The 21,375-nt window shown below is 39.0% G+C and overlaps 1 protein-coding gene across 1 annotated transcript in view; it reads right to left on the bottom strand.

Annotated features, from left to right (window-relative positions):
- Positions 1-21,375, bottom strand: part of CUL5 (cullin 5) — a 97,330-nt gene that overhangs the window by 5,277 nt on the left and 70,678 nt on the right. Inside the window, exons 9-18 of the mRNA XM_043579248.1 lie at positions 20,529-20,659; positions 20,172-20,279; positions 16,508-16,572; positions 10,053-10,185; positions 9,049-9,180; positions 6,197-6,320; positions 5,458-5,633; positions 4,733-4,894; positions 3,674-3,792; positions 2,938-3,061 (exon numbers count right to left, since the gene is read on the bottom strand). Of these exons, the coding sequence (XP_043435183.1) occupies positions 2,938-3,061; positions 3,674-3,792; positions 4,733-4,894; positions 5,458-5,633; positions 6,197-6,320; positions 9,049-9,180; positions 10,053-10,185; positions 16,508-16,572; positions 20,172-20,279; positions 20,529-20,659 (1,274 nt within the window). The remainder of the gene's footprint in view (positions 1-2,937; positions 3,062-3,673; positions 3,793-4,732; positions 4,895-5,457; positions 5,634-6,196; positions 6,321-9,048; positions 9,181-10,052; positions 10,186-16,507; positions 16,573-20,171; positions 20,280-20,528; positions 20,660-21,375) is intronic.

Genomic DNA, 21,375 nt, shown 5'->3' with positions numbered 1-21,375 from the left:
AAGAGTTTAAGAGCTCAGTTAAGAACAGAGGGCAGGCAGTCAGAGCAGGGAAGGGGCCAGGAGGCCCTTACCAACCGGGAAAAGAAGCCCCAGCTCCTGTGCTACAGCCAGCAGCAGCAGAGAGCCACAGAAAGTCAAACTCCCACAGGTGACAGGTAAAGCACCCCACAGATGTCAAGAGCAAGAACCCAGGACACTGTCACAATGATGTGACGATCCCTTCACTGTCACTACAAGGTCACGTGGACTCCTTTCACCCTCCGTCCATCCCGATGCCATGTGGGAAACAACAAAGAGCGAGGATGGGTAGAGCAGGGTCAGGGAGAAATGAGAAAGACTGAGCATTACATCAGGGACAGCCTGGATTACGGGACTGCACATAATTACCCATCTGTTTCGGACAAAACTGAAAAACTGAATTAAAAAAAATTTTTTTTTTAAATGTTTGTTTATTTTTGAGACACAGACAGAGACAGAGTGTGAACAGGGGAGTGGCAGAGAAAGAGTGGGAGACACAGAATCGGAAGCAGGATCCAGGCTCTGAGCTGTCAGCACAGAGCCCAATGTGGGACCCGAACCCACGAACTGTGAGATCATGACCTGAGGTCGGACGCTCAACCGACCAAGCCACTCAGGCACCCCTCTGCACATCTTATGGAAGGACTATACTTGCCAACCCATCACACAGCTCAACTGAAATCCATCTGGAATTTATCCTGGTCTAGCCATACACCAGGACTATATCCAGATTTTTCACCCCAAAAGTAAAACTCTCATTTTAAAATCTCTTACTGAATAATCCGTTCCCTTTCACAGCCCATGGAAATTATTTCCTTTATGGTAAAGTTCATCTATACTTACGTAGTAGGTTCACTTCTGAGTTAGTTTCCTCAACTAATCTGCCTGTCATACTGTTTTATTTTTGCAGATATTTTACTAAGTTGTAACACTTGGCAAGTTCCACTAACACCTTATTCTTACCTTTTTTAAGGATCACAAACAACTCATTTATATTCTTTGTCATAAAACTGAGAATCAATTTGTCCATTCATTTTTTTTAACGTTTATTTATTTTTGAGGGAGAGAGAGACAGAGTGCAAGCAGGGGAGGGGCAGAGAGAGGGAGACACAGAATCTGAAGCAGGCTCCACGTTCTGAGCTGTCAGCAGAACCTGACGTGGGGTTTAAACCCATGAACCTGAGCCAAAGTCAGACGCTTAACCAACTGAGCCACCCAGGCGCCCCTCACATCCATTCATTTTTGAGAGAGAAGAGTGTGAGCCATGGAGGGACAGAGAGGGGGAAAGAGGATCCAAAGCAGGCTCCAGGCTCCATACTGACAACAGAGAGCCCAAAGTGGGGCTCACGCTCACGAACCACGAGATCATGACCTGAGCTAAAGTCAGATACTTAACCGACTGAGCCACCCAGACAACCCCCTAGCTGAACTTTTATCATGGACAAAATTGACTCCTTAAGTAACTGAGCCTTGTCACTGAAAAATGTGGTATTCCATGGTGAGCCAAAAAAGGCAAAACCAGGCAATGGGACAGGAGTCCGGTTAGAGGGGGAGGTGGCTGCAAGTGACACAAACGCTGTGTATCTTAGGTGATGGTCCCCAGGTACATACACTTATCCAAACTCAACGACAACTAAACTGTGAAATGTACATTGTAGCATATGTAAATTACACCTCAATATAAAGTTTTAGTAAAAAAAAAAAAAAGAGCAACATCTTCTATTTATTCAAATCTCCTTCTGAACCCCCTAGGGATGGCCACCCTCTTCACACAGGCTGTCAACATGACTCATTAAAAAAGTGCCTATGGGGTCTATGGTTTCATTTTTCTCTTAAGCTTTTGAAATTTACATGTTTATTGCTAAACAGAAAAGCAACCGACTTTTATTCCTTTCTCTCCGCTACTTTATCATATTGTATGCTGTGTAAGTAATGAAAAATGTTCACCTTTCCTCTTTTCATTTTTTACTTAATTGGCCAGCAGTTTCAAATAATATTCAATAAAAATAGTGCAAGTGGGATCACTTGGTTGTAATAAGAATACTCCTAAAGTTAGAATGGACACATATCAGTCTGCAACAGGCACTCTTCATATGTTCAGAAGGATCACAATCTTAGCTTTAAAATGTTTGCTGGCTCAGTCTGCGGGCTATTCTAGATCTTGGGGATATGAGGTGAAGCCCCACGTTGGTGTGGAGAGTTCTAAAAATAAATAAATAAAACTTAAAAGAAAACTTTTTTAAAGTATTCCCTCGTTTCACACTACAATGAAATTATAAGACTTACATAAAAATTTGAATACTTCAATCCTAGAATTGTAACTTACTGCTGACACACAGTTAATCAGTCATGGTCAAAGGCAGACACAACCTAAAACCAAGGTTTTGCCCAACAAATAGAATCTACCGGTGGGGAGGGGAGGAGGGGAGGAGGGGAGGTGGCACCCGGGTGGCTCAGTTGGTTAAGGGTCCGGATCGTCATTTTGGCTCAGATCGTGACCTTGCAGTCGTGGGATCGAGCCCTGCGTAGGGCTCGGCACTGTAAGCATGGAGCCTGCTTGGGATTCTCTCTCTGCTCCTCCCGCACTTGCACTCTCTCTCTCTCAAAATAATAAACATTAAAAAAAACAAAAAAAATCTACCAGAGGCCACCAAGACATACAGACATCTCTTGCAGCAGCTGAGATAAGGTCAGCAATACAATTTTTAAGTTCCAGTAAAGTGAAAATTAGTTCTTCATTACAGGTGGAATACCTACTACACGCTTTAAAAATTTTTTTAAACATCTGAAGATAAAAAAAGAGAAAAATTTCTGAAACCAATACTGCACTGTGTAGTCATTGAAATTTAAATAACAAATAAATACCAAAAAAATGCAATTTTTTTCAAAACGTAGACATTCTGTCTTAACGTCACAAACCTGGGTTCTTAGTATTCGTAGCTGAACTATCCCTTCATTCTCCTCTTCTCGCATCCTTTCTGTAGTGAGCTGCAAGCGTCCAATCAAGTTGATTTTACCTCTTTTCTGAACTTTTGCATTTTTTCTATAAAAAACATTGAATCAAATATTTTACAGTGGAAAGCCTTTTAAACATATTACAGCAACAATGTCTGAGAAAAAAGATATAGAAATTTTCTGAAGACTACTATACTAGAACTGTTCAAAGGTAAAGTTACCAATAATAAACAGATAGCTTTAAAATGAACCATAGGATTTCCCCCAAACACAACAAAGGTTCAGTTAATAAAATATGGGTGACAACAGGCCCTGTAATAACAAAGCTAATGTAATTTACATTGCCACGAGAGAGCTGAGATAGTTGGAAATATATGGGCTGTTATTCAGCATTATCATCTAAATGGATGTTAAGGAGAAAAAGTGATTTGTGTGAATAGAGCTTCTTTAGAGTGCAAACGGATGCTTAAAGATGAAAAGCAGTATCATCAGATACCAAAATGTACTCATGAAAAACACGCAAACAAGTGAACATCTCTAGTCCTCAGTATGTTTAATGAACTAAATGGCAGAAACCTGGAGCGATGTCAGTGTACATATGTCTTAAAAGTAACGTAAGGAAAACAACCATTTTGCTAACAATGAAACACCAAAGTCAAACAAGGCATTTTTATTTTACATCAACCAACATCAGCCTTACATTAAACTGAACTCCTGGTTCACCGAGAAGAGGGTGCCTTCTGTAAAGTCTTTGGGTGAGTTGACTTGAGGTTCATACAATAAAACTTGCCGCTTGAGCTTTGGGAAAGCTACTAAAGACTATGAAGAAGAAAGAGAAAACAATTACCATCTATAAGTGGTATGAAACACCAAGATCAGTTCTCCAACATGGCTAACAAAATGACAACCAACTTCTGCCTGGTGCCTCGACCAGTCCAACACTGTGAACGTATGGCGAGGAAAGGACAAGGAGGGGGGTGGCTCACAAGGAGGGAAGCACTAAATGATCCCTTCACAGGAAGACAGAGACTGCAGGGATCGGTCATACACGAGCTCAACAAAACCAACTTGCCACTGACACACCAGCTATTTCTCTCTAGACAATTATTTATTCTGGAACTTCTAAGAGGTCTATGGAGTAGGGGTAACATGCAGCTATGAGCAGAAAACTAATGAGTACATTTTACAAGCCCTTGAAAAGACCAAAGTTTCCTAATTCTTGCATTTTTGGTCATAAAATCTTTGAACACATTCTTAGTATGAAATTTCTGGTCACATTCCTCACAGGTAAGATTTAAATACCAACTCTTTCTCTCCACCCCGCCCCCCTGCTTTTTAAGTTTATTTATTTATTTTTGAGAGAGAGCGAGCAAGCATGAGTAAGGGAGGGGCAGAGAAGGAATCCCAAGCGGGCTCCATGGTGCCAGCGCAGCCCGACGTGGGGCTCAAACTCATGAACCATGAAATCATGACCTGAGCTGAGATCAAGAGTCAGGTGCTCAACAGACTGAACCACCCATGCACCTCAACTCTCCATTTTCTCCCCCTGTTTCATTATCTTGGTAACTTGCTTATTTTCAATTTCTTTTTTTTTTACCATGAATACCTCATTTATGTATTAACACCTCATTAGCGTATTTTTTTCTTGGTTAAAGGTCATTTGCAGACTGTTATGAATTCATAAATTTATGATAAGCCATCAAATATTTCCTGCTATGTAACTGGATACACTTTAAAAACAAAAAAACATGAAACAAACCCATAAAGTCCTTCTAAGCTCAGCGTCAGGCAGTTCAGTTGCAAGTTTTAGATTTTCAAAGCTGATTTTCTCTCTGGGTCTTTGGTTCCATGCAAACAACACAGCCAGCTGAAATGTTGTTACCTCCAAATCATATTGCCCTACTTCATTCTTAAATGTTATCTGCAAGAGAGAAAGTAATATAAAGGTAAGAATCTCTTCAGGATGATTACCACCTCCCTGCTAGAATATTCTCCTTACATGAGATTATCCACGGAAAAGACTGGCAGTTGTCTTCCAATATATATTTTTCCTTTCCTACACAGTAGTAACAATTTTAACAGACCTTAATGACCGCCCAGAATAAAGGCTCATCTTCCAGCTTTCAAGGAGCGAAATGTGGTCTTGTGACTAGTTCTGCCCAATGAGAGGTGAGTGGAAATGATGGGGGAAACTTCTAGAAGTTGCTTCTAAAGTAAGGAATACTTTCATCTTTCCCTTCCTGTTGGGCTGGAAGACAGCCACAGTGGGCATCACACTGGATTCTGCAGACAAGAGCGATACCTTAAGCATGGTGATACAACCAGAAGCTAAGTCCCTAACAACTTCCTGGGCTAGATCCACTGCATGTGTTCAAACTTTTACATGGGAGAGAAACAAAGATCTATCTTGTTTAATCAACTCTTACTTGGAGTCCTGGTACTTTCAGTCAAACCAATATCTGAACTAACACACCATCTACTTACAATTCCATTTGACATGAGATGATGCCAATGTAATTTTCTACCACTATGATTTTTTTTGTAGAATTCTTCTACTTCAGGTATCAAATCCTCCAGTTCAGTAGGAAGGGAGACAAAGACTTTCTCAGAGCTTCTTGACCATGCACCAGCATTCAGAATTTTTATATTAACCGAATCAGCTATAAGTAGGAATATCAGGAAATATGAAGTAAATAATCTTGAAAATGGATAAAATTCAAAAGAAATTAAATATGTACATACTGGATAAGCTTTGGTGAAAAATAAAACCCTAAAGATTTAAAGGTGCCTTTAAAAAAAAAAAAAGGATTAGAGGGGCGCCTGCCTGACTCAGTCAGTCAGGGGGGCATGGGACTCGACCTCAGGGTCGTGAGTATGAGCCCCATGTTGAGTGCGGAGATTATTTAAATAAAAATAAAACTTAAAAAAAAAAAGAAGTTATTCTCTTCATGTGACTGGATCTGAAACCTGTAAAACTCAGGCAAGTGAGTAGTGGCTATTAAAAATAATACATACATACATACATACAGATACATACATAAAAATAAAGATTACTAATCTAAATTCTGTTAAATTCTGTTTTGCCAGATGTCTTCAAGGAATGTGGACTTTGTAACATCTTTGTACCTATTACTACTAAGGTTCAATTCTAATTTACTGGAAAACAAAGATATTCTCTTTAAGAAAGCCTATATACATAATATATGTAATTATAAAATAATACCTGGTAAAGCCAATTTGTTATTTTTGTGCATTTCCTTAAAAGCTTGGTTCAAATCTTCAGACACTTTTATGTCCTGAAACATTCTAGCAAGCTTATTTACATAATCTGCGGGCATACCAACTTCCTACGAAAAGTAAAGACAAAAGAGATAATGAACAATAATATATAGAAGCTTTAATATAAAATTAAATTTATTTATTAGAATATTCACAGTCTAATATCTATTGAATTTGATTCTTAAAAACTAAACAAGAGAATACAGGTAAGCCAGGCTTTCTCTGCATGAGTTCAATGTGCATGAATCAGTCACCACAGTATAGTTAAATCACACCAGTCCCCCAACAACACAGCTCAACTTTCGGTTATCACCGTATATTAAATATGAGTAATGGACAAATTTACTTCTCATCAGTGACCAATCACCATCCGCCTTTCGAAATCTGTTAGTCATCTGTTTATTCAGTTCACCCACAGAAAGCAAAGCACAGTGACAGATCCACTTGACATTTTATAAAAATGGATAATCAAGTGAGCTCAATGGCCAATGAAGATGATAAAAGCACACCAAAGAAATAAAAATAAAGCTGGAAATGAAAATAAACAGAACCTAAATGAAATTCTAGAAGAGCGATCTGAAGTTGTAATGTTGATACTTGCCAATGATGAAGACTAAATACACAGGCAGGGGAACTTAGTGAAGGCAAGTTATCAGCACAAACAAAAGGAGCAGTGACAATAATAACAATAATAATGATAAGATGCTGCAGAAGTGGCACCAGCAAAAACTTTCACGACCTTGAGCACCCAAAAACAACAGGCTGGAAGCTGACCCAAACCTACAGAGACAATGACAACTCTCCCAGGCGCATGGATGATGCTCATTCTGTGTTCTAAGCCACACGACAAGAAAGCACGGGCTAGTCAAACGATCCTTCATTTACACAACGGCTCTCCTGAGATATAATGCATCTGTCACAAAACTCACTCTTTTCCAGTGTACAATTAAGTAGGTTCTAATGTATTTACAGAGTCTCTATAGATTTAGTGTATTTAGTGTATTTACAGAGTCTCTATGGATTTGGCTACGGTGGACATTGGGAATTAGGGGAATCATATACTAGGTGGTCTTTGTAACGGAATTCGTTCGCTGAGCATGACGATGTCAACAATCATTCACGTTGTAGCATGTGGCAGTACTACCTTTCTCCTAACTAAGAAATATTCCATTGTATGATTAATCCACATTTCGCTTATCCTTTCATCAGCTGAACAGCACTTTGAGCCGTTTCCACTTTGTGGCTCTTATTAATAATGCCGCTATGAACATTCATAGACACGGCTTTGTGTGGTCATACGCTTGAGCGGAGTTACTTAGGAACAGAACTGCTGGGTCAACTCTGTTTAACTTTTTGAGCAACTGCCATAGTTTTCCAAAGTGACTGCACCAATTTATATTCTCATCAGCAAAGCAGGAGATTCCAATTTCTCCTCTTCCTCGCCAACACTTGTTACTGTCTTTTTAATTTTAGCTTCCCTAGGGAGGAAAGGAGGAGGAAAGTATCTCATTGTGGCTTTGATTTGCATTTCCCTAATGACTAATGATGCCGAACATCTTTAATACACTTATTGGCCATCTGAATATCTTCTGTGAAGAAATGTCTATTTTAATCCTTTGCCCATTTTTAACTTTTCACTGGTGAGTTGTAAGAGTTCTTTATATATTCTAGATATGACACTGGACATATGAATTGCAAATAATTTCCTAAGCAGTATTAAGTTTCTACAAAGAAATAGTAGTACTTTATGTTTATGAAAGTTTATGTTATAAATTACAGTATACTAAATACATATTCATTCACAAATTTTTTCCTATATATATATTTTTAATTTTTTAAATGTATTTTTCTGAAAGAGAGACAGAGTGTGAGTGGGGGAGGGGCAGAGAGCGGTGGAGACACAGAATCTAAAGCAGACTCAGGCTTTGAGCTGTCAGCATAGGGCCTGATGCAAGGGTTGAACTCCTGAACCGAGAGATCGTGCCCTGAGCTGAAGTCAGATGCTTAAGTGACTGACCCATCCAGGTGCCCCTTCTTCCTATATATTTATAACAGAGAGTTTCTAATGTTTTGACAGAAATTTCTCAGTCACAAAATAATTTTTCCCACTGACTGTTAATATTAAGATCATTTTGCACACTGTCGGTTTGCAGGGTGATTTTTACTATCCTGTAAGTATCACACAAAGCAGGGCAATGTGTAAATGTGTATTTTGAAATACATATATAAATGAAAGACATATATACAAAATATATATATGTAACTACACACACTATATACAATCTTGCTATGTATTAATAAAATCATACTATAAATCATTAACACCACATATATAAGTAAAAGACATTCATTACAGTGAACTGACAGGAACAGACTTAAAATATTTTGATATGAGAATTTAGTTATGATTAAATTAGCAGTGATTATCCTAAATAAACCATCGTCTTTTACGTATTGGTTCTTTTGCCTATACAAAAGCCTTTACTTACAGTTATGCATTTACTACTGAAAATACCTTAACAATGTAAGGATCTGTCCTATAACCCATTTAATAAGGTCAGTTCAAGTGGAAGTGGAAATAGAAAAGAGCAAAACATCAAAAGCACAACGAGAGCAAAGGTGTTTCACTAAAAGTCTTTATTAAGAAAATATACTTTATTAGATACCTATTTTACATAATTGATGCCATGTTCTTATAAAATGTCCCCTACTTCTTCAACACTAACAACATCACTTGAGCACACATAAGAACCATGTGCTATAGTAAGGAAAACAAATATTAAAAAATTTACTTACTCTTAGCCACTCTACCATATTCTCTTCAATTTCACTATCAGCAGAGATGTCTAATATAAGACGTCGCGTCAAATGAGCTTTGTGATATCTCATAAAAACGTCTTTATTTTGTACGTATTTAAGTACCAACAGCTGTACAGAAAACAGAGTTACTTTCAATTCATGTGCACTCTTCGCCACCTCTCTCATTGAGCCCTTTCCATATCCCCCAATGTCAAAGTCCAGAAATTTACATGAGTATATACAGAGAGAGGTCTACTGAACTGCCCGTTTCTGAAAAATAACCAGTCCTGACAACTATTTTACTAAACAATTAGCAAATTTGAGACTGTAATCAAATAACCTTTTAGTTTCTATAAACATCAAATTTCCAGATTTCATATGCGACGTAATAAAACTTTACATGAAAATAAAGGGTTCTCCCCCAATTTTCTCTTCTGTAAAATCTTTTTCTGACACTCATCTTCTATTGTCTATATTCTCTATCTTTACTTCTTGTTTTTCTTCCTCTCTGTATTCCTGGACTTACAGCATATTACACTAACAGCCAGGATACAAAAATGAAAGCAACTAACTCTTCCCTTCACTCACTGGTGTTGAAACACCTATCCTGGGCTCTCACAAAAAGAAAGAGGTGAAAACTCCTAGTCTCTCCACTGCCATTCCAAACACCATCAGCCCCATTTCCCCCTTCTTTGTCCTTTAATAGAAGCTGGCACTGAATTCCTTCAAAACAATCAAGAAGGGGGAAGAATTAAATCTATTTTCCTTTCTAGAAGCTACAAAGTCAAAACTTCCAGGAAGAAAAACAACTGCCCTATAGAGATCTCACATTGTAAAATTTCATATTAGCTGCTCATAGATAAACTTTTAAAAGTTTAGATATTAGATAAATTTAGAATTAAATTTTAAAAAATGTGATGCTATCACAGAAAGTCTTACAAGCAAAACACAAATTCAAAGTAAGAAATTAAAATTTCTGAAATAAAAAAAAAGATATGTACCACTTCTTTAAGCTTTGCTTCAATCTCTTCAGAGGTTAGTTTTTTGCTTAATGGTGTTTTTCTTAACAACATGTCACAGTAATTGGCAAGCAGCTCAGGGCATTTTGATTCAGGCTGAGTTTTTAATCCCACCCTAAAAAACAAAATAAAAGCAGTTGATGAAAAGTGACTGGTATCTACAAATATTTTTTTTTCACCGTTTATTTTTGAGAGAGAGAGAACGAACAAGAGCAGGGGAGGGGCAGAGAGACAAAGAGGGAGAAAGAGAATCCCAAGCAGGCTCCACACTGTCAGTGCAGAGACTGACATGGGGCTCAAACCCATGAACCATGAGATCATGTCCTGATCCCAGATCGAGTCCGAAGTCCAACCGACTGGGACACCCAGGTGCTCCCTGCAAATATTTTTTCCAGAGCCAATTTTTCATGAGCAAGACAATGAGGGGGCATAACTTAAGGAGGCCCTCATGTCAGGTTCCCAGGGCCGGCAGGGCCCTGAGAGGGAGACCTCGAAGTAATCTGTATCCTGGGTGAGGGCCTGTCTACTGGTAGCCTTGCCAATAATCTTTAAAAACTTTTCTTCAGGTACTTACTTGCTAAATACTTCTGAAAAAGTATGTAAGTCCTTGCATATTTTTAAGTTAACATTAAAAACTTTTCATTATTAATATGTCAAGAAAAAAGTTACTTCATTCTCTGAAATGTATCCAATGTAACCTAAATTAGTTATGTGATATCTACCATCATCCATTTTCAAAAACTGTAAACAAACTTTCCTTAAACAATGAAGAACTTTTAACTCTATTTTACTTTGCCAACAAAACTTAAAAGCCAGTGTACTATATTTTTATGCTTTAAAGTTCTTTATCTTACTTCTCTAAACTATGTATGAAATAAATTTAAATTCAACATTTCAAAATTCGTGTATATAAAACTTACATGTTGTTTTCCCAGAATTGAATTAACCAAATTATTTTAAGTACACAACTTTCCAAAATAACAAACTTGTAATGCCTGTATGTATAAAACATAGGCAGTACGTTACTGTTTGTGTCAACTCTTACTGAGGGAGATGAAACTTTTTTCCTCCAACTTATGAACCCAGAAATTACTTTTATTTCTACTTTTTTATCTTTATAAATATATCTGTCCTGAAGGATCTTATTCTCATAAGTAAGTACATGAGACAGGAAGTTTTTCTGATGTCACTCAACTTGTTGAGAACCTTCCGAGTTACTGGCTTAAAAAATACACACAGATCTAACACAAAAGGTTATTTTTAATAATGCATCAAACTAGCCATCAATTGTGTGGAAAGCAAAGAACTGGAAACCCTATGACTTGCAAAAGGATCTGATACTTAGTTATAAGAAATTCATTTCTTGGGGGTGCCTGGATGGCTCAGCTGGTTAAGCATTGGACTCTTGATCTCAGCTCAGGTCATGATCTCACAATTTGTGTTTGAGCCCCTACACAGGGCTCTGACAGCACAGAGCCTGCTTGGAATTCTCTCTCCATCTCTCTCTGCTCCTACCCCACTTGTGCTCTTTCTCTCGCTCAAAACAAACAACTTAAAAAAAAAAAAAAAAAAAAAGGAATCCATTTTCTGTACATCAATACCAATATTTCAAAATATTCCTTTCTTATGCAACTCGAAGCCTTTTTTAAATGTTTATTTATTTTGAGAGAGAGCGCGAGAATTCCAAGCAGTCTCTGCACTGAGCACGGAGTCTGATGTGGGGCTCAATCCCACGAACTGTGAGATCATGACCTGAGCTGAAATCAAGAGCCGATCATCTAACCGACCAAGGCGGCTTTTTATGTTTCAAGGCAACACACCATACTAAGAATAAGGAGAAGTGCACCTTTCTTTGCACAGCAGGGAAGACTAATTGTGGGGAGAAGTGGAAAGGGCAAATTGTAACGATACTTCCACCAGAGGGCGCCAGTTTAGAAAAGAGCAGATGCGGAAGCGGAGGACTGAAGAACGCATTTCCTTTAAGGTTTCTAACTGGCACTCGCTAGAAAGGTTTTCTGCATCCCTGACGTAGACATGGGCCAGTGGGAAGACCACTAACTTACTTCCCATCCCTCTACCTTCATCCACCCGCACTGCCAATGCCTAGCTCCCGCACGAACTCCTGCCAAGTCTGCAGCGATCCATCATCCAATTCACCCTGCTGGGAAGACAGAGGTCAGTCCTTCATCCTTGACTCTGGGAAGGCAGCGTGTCATTTCCTCTCCTGGGGCTGTTTTAGGGCTTTTTTGTTTCTTTTCAGTTTTCCAGCTGTTTCACTATGACGTACTGATTTAATTTGTATTTATCTTGCTTGGGATTCAAAGAGAATCTAAGAGTTGGCAGCTTTCATCAATTCTGGAAATTTATGGCCAATAACTCTTCAAATACTGCTTATGTCCCCTTTTCTGCTCTAATTCCAATTACATATTGCTATAGACATGTTACCTTTTCTCGGTAACAATTTCCACCTATTTGTTCATTAATGTGTATTATTTGTTCCCTATCACTTATTATCTATTTAAGCTTGTTATTACTAAGATATAATTCACATACCATGCAGTTCATCCATTTAAAGTATGCAAGTCGAAGTTTTTAAGTATATCTATAAACTTGTGCAACCACCATAATAAAATTTTAAAACACTTTCATTACCTACAAAAGAAACCCCACACTCATTAGCCAAATGCCATTCTCCAGCCACCCCTCCCTCCCAGCGCTGGTTACAAGTATTCTACCTTTTATCTTTATGGATCTCCTTTTTCTGAACACCTCCTATAAAGGGAATCATACAATGTGTGCTCTCTGGTGACTGACTTTTTAAAATTAGGATAATGTTTTTAAGATTCGTCCATATCATAGCACATATTGCTGGTTCATTCCTTTTAAAAAATATTTACTTTATTGTGGTAAAACACATTTATTGTTTTAATCATTTGTAAGCTTACAATCCAGTGGCAGTAAGTACATTCAAAATGTTCTGCAAATATCGCCACTATCCGTACCCAAAACTTGTTCACTGCCCTACACAGAAACCCTACATCCATTAAACGGTAACTTCCCAGTTCCCTCTCCCCACCCCCAACAAGTCCCAGCAGATATCTACTCTACTTTATTAATGGACCTGCCTATTCTAGATACCTTATATAAGTGGAATCACACAATATTTGTCCTTCTGTGTGTGGCCTATTCCACTTAGCACTTCTCAGGGCTTCATTCATGTTGTAGCATGTATCAGATTCTCATTCCATTTTATGGCTCAAGGACAGTCCACTGCATGGCTGTATCATATTTTGCTTACCCCCCCTTCACCAGACAATGGGCATTTGGGTTGTCCTTTTGTGGAAGGCTATTAAGAATAATGCTGCTACAAACATTTGTGTACAAATAAAAACAATTTTTTTAAATGTTTATTTTTGAAATAGAGAGTGCAGAAGAGGGGCAGAGAGAGAGGGAGACACAGAAACAGAAGCAGGCTCCAGGCTCCGAGCTATCAGCACAGAGCCTGACGCGGGGCTCGAACTCATGAATGGTGAGATCACGACCTGAGCCAAAGTCGGCCGCTTAACCAACTGAGCCATCCAGGCGCCCCATAAATGGTTTTTTTTTTTTTTTTTAAGTAACCAATGTATTCATCACATCAGAAGAATACAGGAAAAAAAAAACCTTAAGCATTTCAACACAGAAAAAAAGTATTTAATAAAAGTCAATACCCGTTGATTTATTATCAAAACTTTTAGCAAGCTAGGAATAAAAAGCAATCTAATTAAGGGCATCTATGAAAAACCCTCAGCTAACTTTGTAATTAGTGATGAAATATTAAAGGCTTTCTGCTCCAGCTTGCCAAAATGACAGGGATGCCCACTTTAACTACATTTATCTAAAAATGTACTTATAATCCTAACCAGTTTATCAAGGCAAGAAAAGTAAGTGGTATAAAAATCAGAAAGGAAGATATAAAACTTGTATATTTACAGATTACATGATTATTTACACAGGAAAACCTTAAGAAATCTGCAAAACAACTATAAGAACTAATAACTTCCACCAGGTAACAGGATATAAGATCAATATACTAAAATCAACTGTTTACCTACGGATAAATTATACTACCTGACTTTAAAACTTACTACAGAACTATATTAATTATGACTATATAATAATGGCCTAAGAATACCTAAACAAATCAATGGAATAGAATAGGGAGCCCAGAAATACATACATATTTCGTTTTAAAGTTTATTTATTTTGAGGGGGCCTGGGTGGCTCAGTCAGTTGGGCATCCGACTTCGGCTCAGGTCATGAACTCGTGGTTCACGGGTTTGAGCCCCGCGTCAGGCTCTGTGCTGACAGCTCAGAGCCTGGAACCTGCTTCAGATTCTGTATCTCCCACTCTCTCTGCCCTTCCCCCGCTCATGCTCGCTCTCTATCTCTCTCTCTCAAAAAAAAAAAAAGTTACAAAGTTTACTTATTTTGAGAGAGAGACAGAAGAGAAATAGAGTGAGAGTGGGAAGGGTCAGGGAGAGAGGGAGAGAGAGAATCCCAAGCAGGCTCTGCATTGTCAGCACAGAGCCTGATGTGGGAGTCCATGTCACGAACTATGGGATCATGACCTGAGTCGAAGCCAAGAGTGAGACGCTTAACCGACTGGGCCACCTGAGCACCCCAACGTACATATTTTTGAGTGATTGGATTTTGACAAAAGGTTCCAAAGCAATGCAGTGGGGAGGGAAAGTAATTCCAATGAATGGTGATAGAACCACTTGTTACCCACGTGGAAAAGAAAAAAAGTCAGATTTAACCCCTGACTTACACTATACATAATCATTAATTTAAGATGGATCCTAGAACTAAATGTGAAAGCTAAAATGATAAAGCTTCTAGAAGAAATAAAAGAGATTATCTTCATGTCTCAGGGGTAGAGGTAAATGAAGTTTTCTAGATGAAACATAAAAAGCAAAAAACCATAAAAGAAAAGCACATATCTCTCAAATGATCTATATTTCAAAGAATATGTAAGAACTGTTATAGCTCACTAAGAAAAAGGAACAATGCAGTGGGCAAAAAAAAAAAAAAAAAAAAACAGACAAAAAAGATACTTTATAAAGGAAAATATAAGAAGGCTAGGGGCGCATGGGTGGTTCAGTCAGTTAAGCATCTGAACAACTCAAGTCATGATCTCACAGTTCATGAGATCAAGCCCCACACCAGGCTCTGTGCTGACAGCTCAGAGCCTGGAGCCTGCGTGGATCCTCTGTCTCCCTCTCTCTCTGCCCCTCCCCTGTGCTCATGCTCTCTCACTTTCTCAAAAATAAACATTAAAAAAAATTTTAATATAAGAAGGTGAAATGATACACAAAAATGTGCTCAACAACAATAGTCACAGGAAATGGAACTGACACCATAATGAGACAATCACTACAAACTCTACAACGACTGAAATGAAAATGACAACTCTAACTGCTGGTAAGAACGCGGATCGACTAGCACGCCCTGACTTCACTGGTGGGAGTGTAAAGTCTCACGCACACGTGGGAAACGAGCCGCTGTGATATGCCGGTCCACACCTGAATCTCAACACCACTATGCTGCACTCAAAGAAGCTTTACAAAAAGAAGTGCATATTGTATGATTCCATTTATATAAAGTCCCAGAGAGGCAAAACTAATCTCGGCCGAAATCATCAGAATGGCTGTCTCTGAAAGAGGACGGGGTAGGACTGACAGGGAACGGGTGTGGGGGGATTCTTGAGGATGATGAACATCCGGTCCATCGTACCAGGGGTGCAGGCATTTGTCAGGTCTCACAGAACCGGACACTTGGGATTTATGTATCTGTCCGCATGTAAATTTTACCTGAACACATATACCGACACCATATTCAATTAATGACCGTCTGCTGAAGTGTTCAGGGAGCGAAAGTTACTTGTGCCTGAAATTTCTTTTGAAATCCATTTAAAAAGCTGACTGATGATGTATACAGAGATACATATTTGACAAAGCAACAGGTGACAGAAATTTGAAAATTTTTGTTAAAAAACGCGGGGGGCAGGGATGAATGAGGAAGACCTTTATGTATCCATATGAAGAGATTCTGAAAATGTAGTGTTTATGTGTTTTATATATTCCACAATGTATAAAGAAAACAGGACAGATGCCCTCTTAAATTTTGTCAAGTCAGCAGAACATTTTTCCACTTAAAAAAATAAGATCAACGTTTTTTGGTCACAAAAAGAGATAATTTAATATGAAATTAAAATTCAAGACAGTTTTTTCCCTCAAAAATGTGAGACAACTGTTAATATTCAACGGCAACAAAAATCATTAAAATAAAAACAAAACAACAACAACAAAAATCAAACCTAACAGTTTGCATATTCAATAATGTATAAGACACTCCAAAAAATGAAAGAATTTTAAACATGATTTTTAAAGACTTACCCTTTCTGCTTCAAAGGTAATTCAAGTTTAAATATGGTAGCATCATTAACAACTGCTTTATATGCCTGTAAAGAATTTAAAATGTAATGAGCATTATTTTTTGTTTTGAAAATACAGCTAGATATTTTATTTATTTATTTGAAATGTTTGAGAGAGACAGAGAGAGAGAGACAGAGCGTGAGCGGGGGAGGGTCAGAGAGAAAGGGAGACACAGAATCCGAAGCGGGCTCCAGGCTTCGAGCTGTCAGCACAGAGCCCGATGTGGGGCTCGAACTCATGAATGGTGAGATCGTGACCTGAGCCGAAGTTGGATGCTTAATGGACTGAGCCACCCAGGCACCCCCTACCCTTGTGTTTTTTAATGTACAGCTAGATATTTTAATGGTGTACCTGGCCTGACAGACTTTTTCAAGTCAATGACTTCATGCCCCTCCTGATGCTGATTGTCGTTATTCTCAAGTGGGGTCTTAGTGCTGCCTGACCGCCTCACCACCTTCTCTTGTCAATACACTCTCCCAGAACACATCTCGTACCATCTCCTTTCTCTTCAGCCTCCAATATTTCCTCTCCCAGGGAGACTTCCTGCTGATGATGTGGCTTCCTATTTTCCTAATAAAACTGAAGTGATCAGAATTCCCTCCCATTTCTTCTCTATCTTCACTTTTTCCCCCCACCCACCGTTTCTGCAGCCTCGCCATACACACGTACCGTTATTTAAATCTTGAAAATTCTCTCTTGCCTTTGTTCACCTTCAGCCACAGCCTCATTTACCTCTCTCTCTTTAAGCTCGACTAATGGATAAAGCGCGCGGCCCATGGTCTCCAATTTCTCTACTGCCGTTCCTCCTGGGAAAACCTTCCAGGACCAGGCTTTCACGCCACAGCTCCGCTAACTGTTCTCGCCAAGTCACTGACCACCTCCATGTTGCTGAAGACAATGGCCGATGCCCGTCCCATCTGACCTCTCAGCAGCATTTTAAAACAGCAGATCACAGCCTCCTCCTCAAAGTGCTCCTCCCACTTGTCACCTCCCACAGTGCACTCTCCTGGTCATTCCACTCATCCCTCTCTCACCTCAGGAAAGTTGCTTCTTCATCCTTCTCGTAACCAAACTGACTATCCCAGGCTGGTCCCTGAATCTCTTTGCTATCATCACTCATCACACTGGTGATCACAGCCAGCGTCCGTGCTTTAAATACCATCCAGACGCTAAAGCTCCCCATTTACGATTCCAGGTCTATTCTCTCCCTTACATGGCCGCCGTGACGCTGCCACATGGACGTTGAACAAATCTTTCAAAGTTAACTTGTCCAAAACTGAGCTCCTAATCTCCCTACAACCGTCCCCCACAAACTGCCTCTCCCATCACCTTCCCCATCTCAGCAAGCACATGCTGCTAATCGATCGGAACAAAAATCTGTCATCTCTGGTCTCTAGTACATTCTACATCTGATTCATTAGCAAATCTTGGGTAGTTTGCTGTCATCATCAGTATCCAACCAACCATGACTACCTCTACCCGCTACCGTTCCGGGCCGAGCCTCCATCCTTACTTCACAGAATTGCCCAAGTAGGTTCCTAACTGCTCCTCTTGTTTCTTCCCTTGCTCCTCTTAGTCTATTTTTTTTGCAGCAACCAAGGGATCCTTTTTTAAAAAATTTTTTTCAAATGTTTGTTTATTTATTTTTGAGAGACAGAGGCGGGGGGGCAGAGACAGAGGGAGAGAGAATCCCAAGCAGGCTCTATGCCATCGGCGCAGAGCCCAATGTGGCGCTCAAACCCACAAACAGTGAGATAATGACCTGAGCCCACAGGTCATGACCAAGAGTCAGACACTTAACCAACTGAGCCAACCTGGTGCCCCAACCAAGGGATCCTTTAAAATGTAAGTCATATGGGCTGCCTGGGTGGCCTAGTTGCTTGAGCATCCGACTTTGGCTCAGGTCGTGACCTCACTGCTTGTGAGTTCGAGCCCTGCATTGGGCGCTGTGCTGACAGCTCAGAGCCTGGAGCCTACCTCAGATTCTTCCCCCATCTCTCTGCCCCACTCCTGCTCTCTCTCTCTCTCTAGCTCTCAAATATGGAATTAAAAAAATTAAAACATAAGTCATATTCATTCTGTTCAGAACCTTTCAGGGACTTTCTGTCCAAATCAGGGTAAAAACCAAACTCCTTACCATGGCTCACAGCCTTACGTGATCTGGCCTCTATTATCTCTTTGACTTCATTTCCTACTCTTCTCCCCTCACTTGATCCACTCAGGCCACAATGACCTTTTTCTCCCCTGTTCCTGGAATAGGACAGGGATATTCCTGCCTACAGCATTTGTATCCGCTGTCCCCTTTGGCTGAACACACTTCCCTCATATACCACATGACTTCATGTCTTAATCACCTTCAATCTTGATTCTAATGTCCCCTCAATGAAGCCTCTGCCAGCCGCTCAATTTAACATTTCAAACCAACTCACTACCTCCATCCTCCCTTAACATCTTTCCTCCTCTCTCTCCCTCCCTCCCTCCCTCTCTCTCTCTCTCTCTCTCTCTCTCTCTTCCTACCCACCTACAAACAGAAAGAGGGGAAGAAAACAAAACAAAAAACCCTCAACCCTACTGGAGAAAGTTGATTGTCTTTTTAGAGACACAAGAACAGCAACAAAAAAATCTAACTTGGGAAATAATGAAAGGTAGTTCAAAGCAAAAACACTGATGGTAATTTCTATAGTGATAGGTTTACGACACTTTAAAAGATACAACTCTCAGGATAATTCTATGTTTTGTTATTATCCCATGCTAGCAAGGACAGAAGAAAGGGTAAGGGAAACAGGGTAAGTGACATAATACCCAGGAGTCCTGTGAAAAGGGCAGAGGGTGGAGGAATCAACTCTGCTTGGGACAGGATGTCGGGGGATGCAGGCTATCAAGGAAGTTCCAGGAGGAATGTACTCTGAGGTGGGTCTTGAAGGGTGAAGAAGGGAAGAATAGGAATTCAATAATCAGTAAGAGTAAAAAACGGGAAAATCTTCTTGGAAAAATGAAGGAGCAACTTTCTACTAAATTCTAGTCCATAAGCATACCCAACGCTTACAAAAACATGTACCAAGCCAAATATAATAAAAATGGTTGCCCTCCACTGATAAAAAAAAAAAAAAAAAAAAAAAAAAAAAAAAAAGAGTTGCTAGGTTTTCAGTTTGTAACTTAGTAGCATAATGGTGCAAGTTTCTTTTTAAAAGTAAATTATGATGGGGCACCTGGGTGGTTCACTGGTTAAGTGTCTGGCTCTGTATTTCAGCTCAGGTCATGATCTCACGGTTGTGAGATTGAGCCCCGCGTTGGGCTCCGCGCTGGGCATGGAGATTGCTTAAGGTTCTCTCTCTCCCTCTCCCTCTGCCCCTCCCCTGCGCGTGTGGTCTGTCTCTTTCAAAAAATTTTTTTTAATTTAAAAATATAACATCTTAAGGACTGAGAACAAACTAAGGGTAGTTGGGGGGGGTGGGGGAGAAGGGAAAGTGGGTGATGGGCAGGGAGGAGGGCACTTGTTGGGATGAACACTGGGTGTGGTATGGAAACCAATTTGACAATAAATTATATTTAAAAGAAAATAAAAAATAAAAAAAATAAAAATAAAAATATTACGACAGTAGTGTTAATATACAGGAATACATACCTTATCTCTTGCAGTAAGAAATCGTGGATCATCTTGAAAAGCTTCTTTGACGAGTTTACTAAATCTGTTAAATAATGTAAGTAACTGCTCAACGTATTTCTCAGAGTCCTAAAAATAAAATGTTTCATACTCAAATGAGATTTTAAAAAGAAAACAATACAAAAAAATAATATAAATGTAATTTTAATAAATCATTGTAGAGATAAAATTTGGGACTTCTCCGAAAAAAATTTTTTCTCGATATTAAAAGATGTTCCAATATTACTGTTTTGCCATCAATCACTATTTTAAATACCCGATCTTACATTTAAAAAACAACCTTGACACACATTCATCCTCGCCATTGAAGAAACTTACAGTAGTAATAGTTTCAGCAGCTGCTACCATATCTGCCAGGCCAGCACTAATGATATGTTCCTCCAAGTCTTTCAGCATTGGCTCTATCCCATTGGGAACCTTGTCCATCAATGAAAACATTAAATGTAGTTCTGAAAGGACACAACACACTCATGAAATCACCTCATCCATCAAAATAAAGTTTCTCATTGGTCTAGAATGCCTATGATAGGAAAAGTATGGAGAAATATTAGCTGGAAATTGAGAACCTTAATAGTACTCTGTAGGTACAATTAGTTTAGGAGTTGTTACAATAAGTACTAGAACTTCTTGATCTACATTCTGACAAAAATTGTTTTTAAAGGAAACTCAAATTAAAAGTGATCACACAGCACAAAACCTAACTCCTCTTAAAAGGTGAATCATTTGACCTTCAATTCCACAGAACAGTTTTTATTCTAAGAAGCACAAAAATTTATGTAATAGCCTATTTCATAAAGTAGACACAATATTAAATTCATAGCACCATATCATTAAGTGGCAAAAAAACTCACATCATCAGAGTAATGATTATAAAAGAAAAAAGTGTATTAGGGATAACATAAAAGTGCACTCATTGATAGGGAATTTTTCAGTTTATGAAAGCACTGTTTCATGTTATACTGTTTCACTGACCTTCGCAAAAATCTTGCTGCACAAAACTGCGACTAAATAATCCTTTTGAAGGGAGTCCAACAGGGATCGGATAAGATAGAACTCTACTTAGCTTGGCATACAAAGATTCAAATATTTCATTTATGCCAATGAGCTTTCTACTACGAAACTATTAACAAGTGTATGAACCTAGGTGAGCTGAAATACGTACTTT

This window comes from Prionailurus bengalensis, chromosome D1 (assembly GCF_016509475.1).
Source record: "Prionailurus bengalensis isolate Pbe53 chromosome D1, Fcat_Pben_1.1_paternal_pri, whole genome shotgun sequence".
Classification (NCBI taxonomy): domain Eukaryota; kingdom Metazoa; phylum Chordata; class Mammalia; order Carnivora; family Felidae; genus Prionailurus; species Prionailurus bengalensis.
This window is presented reverse-complemented; position numbering and strand designations above follow the sequence as displayed.